Raw genomic sequence first — 11,378 nt, forward strand, 5'->3', positions numbered from 1 at the left:
TTCAGATACTTTGTTTCTATGTCAAGCCCCAGACATATATAAGAAATAACAGTAAAAGACAGCACTTGTATCAAATGTAATATTTAAGAGATAGACAATGTGTATGAGATTAAACCAAGTGTATGGAAGCACTTGGTTTAACATATTCACCCTATAACCAGTATCAGTGTGTGTCTGTTTTGCATAGGCATAACTGTTTTTAAACATTTATTGATTTGCATGGAACAAAAGACATGCAACAGATGTAATTTACTGATGAGAAACATAATTGACTTCTACAGAATGATCTTTTGTTACTTCCGTAAATGCTAGCACTGTTGGATTTTATGTTGAGCATAGGAACTGCAACTACATAAAAGGCAGTGGAAAGTAGTGGAACAGTGTCAACATCCTAGTTTAGTTAGCATTACTCATTTACTGCCTAGTAAAAAGTCATTAAACGGAATGACTACATGGGAAAGTAAAGGGTTGAATCAAGGAGTAAAGATGAAGGATCAGGTGAGCAAAAGTGCAGTTTTGCTTATTGTCTGAAAATTCACATGTTAACAACGGTACCAATTCAACGCAGAAGATTTTTTTTTTTAAATGTTGTTATCATTAAGAGATTTTTCTATTCCCTGGCTGTACATATCAGTCTAAGGAAAGGGAGAAGACCACAGTCTCCTTTTGCTGATATAATCCCAGTGGTGCTTTATCTGTCGTTGTTATCCAATTATCCAAGTAATTTGGATCGGTCAAATCAAGAAACTTTTTTCCATACTTCTGTTCATGGCAGTATTTCCACCATGTGCAGCTATCTCTTCCTTTGCACTCTGATTCACATCACTGTAAACCACTAGAAGGAAATGTTCCCTCTGCTAAAAATATTTCTATAGGACTCCAAAAAAAAACCTGTTGCGTATTTTTTTACAAAGTAAGAAAAATCACCACCTCTGCAATGAACCCAACCAACTTACTCAGTAGCTATATATAGGAGGTGACATTTCTAAAGTTTTCGATCTGTGTGGCAAAAAAATGCTAACTCCATAAGACTGTTAAATCTCACTCAACACATGGTTAGGCTTAGGTTTAAGGAGAAATGGAAAGGATTGATTGCCAAAAGTTTTACTGAACATTTTTAAATGCCATTTTTCTAGTAGTATTTCTAGGCAATTTATATACACATGTGAACTTTATTTGGACATGTAGCTAAATGGTAGAGTTCAAAAAGATATGAAAATATCTCTCCTATCAACTGGCATTAGCATCAGTGGAAAAACACCTATTTTAAACTTTAGTCCAACTTTTTTCCAAAGGAAAAAAGTTTAGTAACAATAGCAATTCATTTGATCCCAAAATGCAATGTCACCATGTCTTATATGTAAGAAGGGACTTTCTGAAGGTTACATAAGAAACTACTGTAGATACTACACGACCTGTCTTAGTTGTAAGCTTTCCTTAAATAGAAGGAATATGACTTAAAGAAGACCATTGAATGGAGACACAGCATGTTATCAGCAGATAACTTGCTTGTTCTACTCAGTACACCAGGGTTCAAATACAACCAATAAATCAAGAAATGGGAGCTTTTGTTCCAGTCATTTTTAGAGTGTGCTGAACAAGTCTTTGAAGAACTGAGAGTAAGTTCTCTGAACACAGTGTTTGAATAATGGGCTGTGCTATCATCACTTCCAACCTAAACTGTTCCTTTTGGGCACAGTTCAAAGGTGCAGGCACAGTTTAGGCTGCATTTATATGATAACCCTGCCTTTTAGGCTGCATTTTGGTACTGTATCCTGCTACTGTTTTGTTCCCAGCCATGTGTCAGTGCCTAAGCATCACTGCTGCCCAGTGAAACCGCAGTCAAGTGTTACTGCTTGTCTGGTCCCAGAGCCTTTCTTCTTCTATCATTTATTCCTAGAAGATGTTTTCTGGAACCAGCTGCATGTTAGTACTGCTAGGAATTTACTTTTTCCCTTTTGCTCTTCACATTCATTCCTGAGAAAAATCCTGAAGTTCCACTAGCACAGCATAAAAAACAGGTTTCAGCTGTTGCCAGGTGGTTCCAGGACTGGGACCAAGGGATGCATGTACTTTGTAAGAGTTTATCAGTGAGAAGTGGATATAGGCTACTGGATCAATATCTTTTTATGATTCAAGATTAACACGCAGTGCAAATCCAATCACATTCATCAATGTCATCTTAATGTGAGTGCCAGTTGTAAAGCAGAGGAGGCAGGATATTTGCATAAAATGAATAAGTATATGCATTCTGCCACCAGTATCTTGAATTCTCAACTAGCTATTATTTTCTTAAAGTTAGTATGATATACTTTGATAAATGATGTTTTCTTGCCCCATACATGAGTTCGTCTAATAAATAACCGTTTGTCTTGACCAAGGCTCAGAATCTCTCAGTGGGATTTCTGAGAGTTACTCTTTTTACTTAAGCCACCATTATAATTGCATATAACATGGTACAGACTATTTTTTCAAACTAGGATAATTTTGAAAAGTTATAAACATTTTACCAAAATCTTTTTCTATCCTCATGCTGACTGATAGAGATTTAATTGTAAATTTTATTCCACAAGAAAGTTTCAGTACTTTTTTAATTATTCAAAACAACTTTGCAATTATGCACTAAGGCTATGTGTTACAGAAAAAAAATAATTAAAAAAAAAATTAAACCCAAATCCTAAAAAAAATATGCTTGCAATTTGTTCTATGAAAATCATATGAAAAGATTTTGATTAATTCTGGACTGTACACAATTTTTAGAGAAGTAAGTAGGAATTTTTTGACTGCTCTGGAAATTACATGGTAATTTAATTCAAGATAATTTGTTTTTCAGTTAGCATCTTCCAGACACAATAAATGCTTTTGGAACAGGTGTTTATAATAAAATGCTTACATAAAATCACACACCAAAAAAAGAATACTCACCTGTAGATAACCTAATTGTATTTGAGAGGTTACATATTTGTTTTGCATGGAAGCAGTAGAAAGCTAGATTGGCATAATACTTTGTCATGATTTTTTCTTTCATACTTCTGAATATAATGTATTGGTACCACCCATTTACTTATAAAGACTGAAGAAAGACTCCTGTTGGTGTGGTACTAGAGTTTATAATTAAATTATACGTTGATTTGACTTCAAAATACAGCTTTAAATAATTTTTTTTAGTTGAAGACAACAAATTTTTTATTATTATCACAATACCCACAAGAGCCAAATTAAATCAGCACACATAACTGTGTGATTTGTAAACAAGAAGAAACAGTACTAGTCATAACTATCTTATTCTCTAAATAGGTAAAAACTGCAAGACCAAAACCCACACATACTACATAGTCACATTTTGTGACTATGTAGTATGTGTGGGTTTTGGTCTTGCAGTTGTAAAAGTGATAAATGTATAACTGGGGATAAATATATAATTGGGGGTACCCAAAGCAACATATTCAGAAAGTGGTTGAGTATGTGATGCAGAAGCTTTTTTCTGAAAGTTATGGAGCTGATTAGGGTCACTCAGTGCGGGCATTTAAAGGTCACAGACACTTTGCAAATATCAGTCCAAACTGATTAAACAACAGTTACGGACGAAGCTTGTTAACTGGGAATTAAATTCAGGTTTCCTGAGTCTTGGCCTCAGTAATCCCCAAATCTCATCTGACTGTAGTGGCAACTGCAAGGTATAACTAAATAGTTTATTAGTGTGCTGCTTAGATGGCTGAGTTCTCCAATCATGAGCTTTATGATTCGTGACAAACCTAAGGCATAAACCAATGTGCACATCTATTTGCAGCTGATGTGGCTTACTGCTATAGTAAATGCCAGGCTTAGGGGTGCTGTGTATACAAAGCATAGTAACACTTGTGATTTAGCTCTGTTCCTTACTGTATAGCTCTATATGTCTTCTCCCTCAGGTTGTCTCATGACTTTTATGGCTTCCTTACAATTAAGTTGCAGTTGCATTGAGTACAAAAGGAAAGATTAACAGTAAAATAGAGAAATATGTTCAGGTGACCTAAACTTGACTTTTTACCAGATCATGCCATAATGGAAATTCAGTGATAATTCCATAAAGCACACTGCAAAATGGCAAAGCAAAAATCCACTCTTGTATTCAAAGGTGTTTGTTAAAGACTGATTTAGGTGAACTTGAACTACCAATATTAGAGTTACGTTTATACTTACACGAGGATAAAACGATGTATTACCACAGCTAATATAAAGACAAATTACTTTTTTTTCTTGGCTATTGTACCTGTTAAACAAAATCAATATTTCTAACAATTCAGGTAAATCAGAAGAAATAAAAGGTTAGTTGAGATCTATCTTCACTAATTCTGGTTATTAAGTCTTTAGTTGTTTCTAATATCGATTGCTGTTTATTTGTTATATCACATATAAAATTGTCGTTTCATCTCTTTAGCATGAGTTTGGTGTACCAGTATGGAGGCAAATTAATGCCCTCAATGTGCCTAAAGCTTTTCCACTGAATTATTTTTTCTCTAAAAATCATGAAATTAGGTTTTTAGAAGTTCAGCCAGTCACTAATTACTGACCTAATCTCTGCTTTTGTCATACATGTAGGAAAAACCCCCTACTATGACTTAATGAGAGATGAATAAACTTTGAAATCATTTGCATTTGATTTAGATAGTAGTGAAAATTGTTTAGGGCTTGTTTCATCTCTGCAGCTCCTGCAATGCAGCTAAAGCTTTGTTCATTTAGAGGTTAAATTTTATTGTTCATAGCTGTTGGAAAGGCTAGAAATTAATGATCTTGTATAGTCATCTAAATGCTAAAATATTTAACCTTTAGAAAGGCTTCATATTTTTCTTGGCTTCAAGCAAGTGTGAGAGGTAGAAAGAATACTATATAAAACATTCATTGAATCTTGATTTTTATTGTACCTTTAGGCAGACTTTCCTACTAAGTTTCGTATTTTACACTTATTAGCACGTCTTTAAGTTTCAGCATAAAGTATGTTAAGAGGGACAATGGAGTGAAAATGCATTTACACTTGAGTAAAATAAATGATTAGCTACTTAATTATATGGCAATATAATTTTGCCAGTAAATGTTAAAAATAATAATGAGTTATGTCAATAGAAATCTTGGTTTAAATATATATTTGTATTGTGAGGAAGCTAATTTATCTTGCACTTTAAAATATATCTTTTACAATAAGGAAAAGCGTTAAAAGTGGAGTGCAATTGTCTCTGATGACACTTTTATGTTCTCTGCTGTACAATTTACAGTTTAATTTGTATTATACAAATATCAGAATGTTTTGAAATTTCATAAAAGCCACTTTAAAGGTCAATATCTTATATTATTAAACTACTTCTGTAAATATTGTTCAAAGCAAGATGCCCCAAACTACTGACTTCTGAATTAAATACATAAAGCATGAATCAGGTAGATGCCAGTGGCAAAAAAAGTGAAAGATGATGATTATGCAGTAATATAGTCACAACAAACCTCTTAGTAGATGGATCATTAGGTGTGTGCCTGGTAGCTACTGAAAAAAACAAAAAATTGCTGTCAATATAATTGTCAAAAAGTTCAGGGAAAAAAACCACCTTGTTCAATTATATGTTTAGATGTGTTACTCTAAAGGAAAATAAAAATAATACAGAAAGTCATTTCCAACTTTAACCAATTCCGAATAGTACCATAATATCTGTACACTTTTGAGATACAGCTTTGTTACATGTACAAATGACTGGTTCATTCTAGCCAAGTGATCCTAATATTAAATCATTCCTCAAAAAGACTAGATTGGTACTGATTTTAAAAATTCCTCCATGAAAAGAAAGGCTTTCAAGAAAGGTAGTCCTACATCATTAAAAAACCCCTGAAAGACAGCACAGCCATTGGTCACAGACAGCACAGCTTCATAAGAGGAAAGTCCTGCTTATTGAACCTGATTTTCTTCTATGACAAGATAACCCACCTAGTTGATCAAGGGAAGCCTGTTGATGTAATCTTTTTGGTTTTCAGTAAAGATTTCAGTACTGTCTTTCACAGGATCCTTCTGGACAAAATGTCCAGCACACAGCTGGATAAACATGTCATGTGGTGGGAGAGCAGTTGGCTCACAGGTTGAGCACAGAGGGTAATAGTGAATGGAATAACATCAGATTGGTGACCTGTCACTAGTGGGATTCCACAGGGCTCCGTCTTAGACTCTGTGCTCTTCAACATCTTCATAAATGACTTGGACACAGGACTGGAAGGGATACTAAGCAAGTTTGGAGATGATACAAAATTGGGAGGAGTTGTTGACTCCCTCAATGGCAGAGAGGCCCTGCAGAGAGACCTTGACAAATTAGAGGACTGGGCAATCACCAACCAGATGAAGTTCAATAGGGGAAAGTGCCTCATTCTGCACCTGGGATGGGGCAACCCTGGATGTTCGTACAGACTGGGAAATGAGATGCTGGAAAACAGTGCCACAGAAAGGGACCTGTGGGTCCTGGTTGATGGCAAGTTGAATATGAGTCAGCAGTGCCCTGGCAGCCGGGAGGGCCAACTGTGTCCTGGGGGGCATCAGGCAAAGCATCACCAGCCGGTCGAGGGAGGGGATTGTCTGGCTCTGCTCTGCACTGGTGCGGCCTCACCTTGAATACTGTGTGCAGTTTTGGGGACCACAATATAAAAAAGATATTAAACTCTTAGAGAGTGTACAAAGGAGGGCAACAAAGACAGTGAAGGACCTTGAGGGGAAGCTATATGAGGAGCTTGGTCTGTTCAGCCTGGAGAAAAGAAAAGACTGAGGGGAGACCTCATCACAGTCTACAACTTCCTCTTGAGGGGAAGAGGAGGGGCAGACACTCATCTCTTCTCTGTGGTGACCAGTGACAGGACCCAGAGGAATGGCCTGAAGTTGTGTCAGGGGAGGTTTAGGTTCAGTATTAGATAAAAGATTCTTCAAGCAGAGGATGTTTGGGCACTGGAACAGGCTCCCCAGGGAAGTGGTCACAGTACCAAGCCTGACAGAGTTCAAGAAGCCCTTCGACAATACTCTTGGGCACATGGGAATGGTCCTGTGCAGGGTTAAGGGTTGGACTCGATGATCCTTGTGGGTCCCTTCCAGCTTGGCATATTACGTGATTTTGTGTGATCAAGCAATTTATGGAGGCCACTCTTGAGACTACCTAGGGAATCTCAGTCTCAATTTTATCTGTATTACCTTTTAGTTTTTGCTTTTCCAGATGTTTCTACAGCATTTAATTGGCATATAAAAGTGCTGTAAGTAAAGATTGAAAACCTTATGAATGCATATAATAACATAATCTTAACATTAAAAATAAACATAAAAGCAGAAGAGATTAATTGGATGGTGAATGACACTTTTCAATGTACTGTTATTTTTACAGTCAAAGTGATGCCTGCTATTTTCTAGGAGTATCATTAACTCAGCAAATGTTATCCAGATGCTACAATATAGTATAATTATTTTCTAGGAGGATGATTCACGCTCCATCATGTCCCACAGATGGGTGCAATATTCATATTACTGGTTCCATGTTTTGTGTGTCAGCACATGTTTCTTTACCAAGAACTTCTGATGTTTCTTTACCAAAACTGTATTTGAACATGAGGAGCCTTGAGCTAGTTTCTCCCAGTGCTTTTGGCTGTCACTGCAGTTTAGCATTAGCTTTCAAGTTGAAAGAAACTTTAAGGATTAAAATTAAATAACCATTTACATTTCTAGCACTGGTTCATCCAATAAACTCCAGCCCTAGCAGTTCTCATTAGATGTAATTCATAAAGCTCAAGTGCTGTACTTTTCACTTTTCAGGAAAGCGAGATCTTTTATAGAGGTGCTTTTAATCCATGAACTAAGACAATCTCATTTTATACATTGCTACACAGTTTTTTCCAATCTATAATTTTTTTACTTCATTTTTGTTCAGCAGAGATTGGTCATATACTTTAATTCAGTCTCTTCCCAAACTATGGTTGTCGAATTCTGTTCCATTACTTTATGAATGTGTTTTTATCACTTGGGCAATTAAGAGTTCAGGAAAAAGTCTTTTTTTTTCTTTTTTTTGTAATTATTTCATGGCTGATTGTCATAGTCAGACTGAACCAGTCTTAAAATTTATGTTTAGCAGACAACATAGGATATAGTGTTAGAGATGAAGTCGATAATCTGGAATGATTTGGGAAATAGATTCTTTAACGTGTAAAAAGTTTATGGTTTAAAAGCTGTTTCAGAACATGCTAGGTTTCATATCTAACTGCATAAATTGCCTGCTATTTTCTTCAGTCTTTGCCATATAAATTAATGAGTACTTCCACCACTAGTAAAAATATGAGGGAACTTCAGCACTGCTAAAACTTCAGTCTTTCTTTGTTCCAGTTCTTGTCTTGCTGATTGTCACCATGAGGCGACGGAAAAAAGAGCCCCTCATTTTTGATGAAGAGAGAGATATCAGAGAGAACATTGTCAGGTATGATGATGAGGGTGGTGGAGAAGAGGACACAGAGGCTTTTGACATGGCTGCCTTGAGGAACCTCAACATCATGCGAGACACCAAGACCAGAAGGGATGTGACGCCTGAGATTCAGTTCTTGAGCAGACCAACTTTTAAAAGTATCCCAGATAATGTAATTTTTAGGGAATTTATCTGGGAAAGACTAAAAGAAGCTGATGTGGATCCCTGCGCACCACCCTATGACTCCCTGCAGACATACGCGTTTGAGGGGAATGGCTCAGTGGCAGAGTCGCTCAGTTCTTTAGATTCCATCAGCTCAAACTCTGACCAGAACTACGATTACCTCAGTGACTGGGGCCCTCGTTTTAAAAGGCTTGCAGATATGTATGGGACTGGACCAGACTGCTTATACTCATAGCCTTGGAACCTTTCTCTGAATATGCACTGAAGAGTATTAAAATAGAAAACTCAACCTTTCGGACTGAGGAAAGTTGTAAATATTTCTCCATTTTTAAACTTTTAGGTTGTTTTTTTTTTGGCCTTGGTGGAACATATCTTCATTAGACTTGTCCTAGGGACTGCACTGACCACACAGAATATGAGCATTTGGTGGCATTTTTGATAAAATGAAATGCTCAGCCACGTTCAAATAGATAGCAACACTCAAATACCTACAGTGGCATCTTGCTTTCAGGAGTATGCTATGCACTGTCACATCGATGAGCTAGGGATACACTGTAGATGCCTTCACAGTATTGCCATATCTAGAATACAGAGTCTCCGGTATAAGAAGAAACAAATTTGCAAATATATAATTCAGAACAACATAACAATATATGGTATTTACATATGCAGAGTTTTTTCAGCAGATTTTCTTTACAGTGGGCATGCAGCTTGTTAGAACAAAAGCAGAAGGACTGACATGAAAACAAACAAAAGCCCAGGAGATACTATTTGTTTGTTCTCAGACCTATTTAATTAGAAGTCTCTGTAATTTTCTGGGTAGTTTTTGAGACAATGTTTGTACTAAGGAATTCCACAGTATTTGTCATCAACTTACAAAGTAGCTTATAAACCACATAAAATAAGAACGATTTAGGTGTAGTCTTGTGGTTGAAAAGTTTTGTGATGCCCATGTAGGTATAGAAAACATGTTGCTATCTATTTGCTATTTTTTTATTCTCTCTTCTGATTTGTACAGGAGAATTTATCCTTTTTTATTATTGTTTGACATAAAGTGTTATATTTATTTTGGAGCTCCAATCTCCACTAAATTCACGTCCATTTTACTGCCTCATGGTATTAGACTTGTCAGAACATGCTGATTTTTCTCCAGTCTCAGATAAATGTAGGAAATGAAGCATGGAAATGGGAAAATTACAGTAAAGCAATGCCACCCACCATTCATCCCTCAGAAAGGAGAGCAGCTCCAAGGATGTACAGTTTTTCTTCTGAGCCATTACAAAGTCTGGGACATTTAAATAAAATATTTGTACATGGAATTTTTTTGACAGAAGACTACAGGGGTAGCTGGGAGTGTCTTTAATCCAAGATTTCGTTTTCAAGGTTAAACATACTGTACGCTTCAAAGACTGTAAACACCTTGCTTTTCTCCTTTCCCTTCTCTTTTGCTGCTGATGAATCACAGTAAAAGAGTTTTCAATTTCTTGAAAACATTGCATTGCTTAATATAAGACAAGCAATGTAATACTATTAACTTCAAAAGTCATCTTTATATCCTGCTGCACATAAGTATTTTTTCCCCAAAGGTGTTAACTCTCTACACATAATTTCTACACTGGTTCGGGAGTGCCAAAACAGAAGGACAACTGCTGTTGGTTAAAATACTGTATGGTTTTGAAGTAGGATTTCTTAGAATAATCTGACAGCTTTTTTATGATTCTGACAATATTTATACTTCATCTTTCATGATTTATTACTAGATAATAAGGCATATATTCAAGTTAAATAGTGGTTTTAGGTATATTACTTCAGATTTTTTTGTTTTGGATAAAATGTAGATGAGTTCCTAAATTAGAGTCTGCTCCTGCAAACTTTTTTGCTTGTACCTAACTTGAAATTACTTGACTTGCCTGCAGTTACCGAGAGGTATACAGAATTGTTTGCAGAACTCTCTTTGTGAATAGAAGGTACTCCATAGAGAATGATGCTCACTCTAAAAGTCTTTCTTTCTGAAAGAAGAATCCTTGTACTGAAATCCTAATGTATGAGTGACTTGAGGCTGGGGGATGGGAGAGTATCATTAAGGCTTTGTAATTTTTGCAGCCCAGCATTATCAATTAACTATGTGGAAGTGGCCTTCAGCTCCATCAAAAAAAGAAAAATAATTTTAATCATCTGCAACCCATTCAATTTGAGTTACATTTTAATGGACAATCATTGTTTCATAATTCAGTAGATCTGCTTCTAGTTGTATTAAATATATATATATAGGTATATATATATATATGACAGATTTTGTAATGGAACTGAAAGATATCGTCCATGACTTTTAGTTATACATGTAAGATTTTCAATAAAAAGATTAAAAAAGAAAAAAAAAAAAGAACCACGTGTATACAGTTTAATGAGAATGAGATATGCTGCAGAATTTAAACAGGTATTAAATCAACAAGTTTTTAAGAGAACAGTTTTTTATTAATCTCCTTGTTGTTTTTCAGAAGATAATTCATGCATTTGGATTAAGATGTCAAAAATGCTGATTTTAGCACATAATACTCAAAGGAGATTTAAATGTGGTTTAGAGTAAACATCCCAATTCCCTTGCTTTTCCACCTTTTATATCTTTAAAAAACCCCAAAATCTCCACTACTAGGGAACTATGTTAGGGTGGTTTTTTTGGTGTGCTTTCTATGGAAAAGATGCTCTTTATTCTGATGCCATGAAAACTCATTGCCTATATAAGTTTTCTGTTGA

The 11,378-nt window shown here is 35.7% G+C and overlaps 1 protein-coding gene across 1 annotated transcript in view; it reads left to right on the forward strand.

Annotated features, from left to right (window-relative positions):
* CDH7 (cadherin 7) overlaps positions 1 to 10,997 on the forward strand; it is an 85,572-nt gene extending 74,575 nt beyond the window's left edge. Inside the window, exon 12 of the mRNA XM_027677890.1 lies at positions 8,366 to 10,997. Coding sequence (XP_027533691.1) covers positions 8,366 to 8,859 — 494 coding nt within the window. The 3' untranslated portion in view covers positions 8,860 to 10,997. The remainder of the gene's footprint in view (positions 1 to 8,365) is intronic.
* The last annotated feature ends 381 nt before the right edge of the window (positions 10,998 to 11,378 follow it).

Source organism: Neopelma chrysocephalum, unplaced genomic scaffold, assembly GCF_003984885.1.
Source record: "Neopelma chrysocephalum unplaced genomic scaffold, ASM398488v2 Primary Assembly neopelma1_22b, whole genome shotgun sequence".
Lineage (NCBI taxonomy): Eukaryota > Metazoa > Chordata > Aves > Passeriformes > Pipridae > Neopelma > Neopelma chrysocephalum.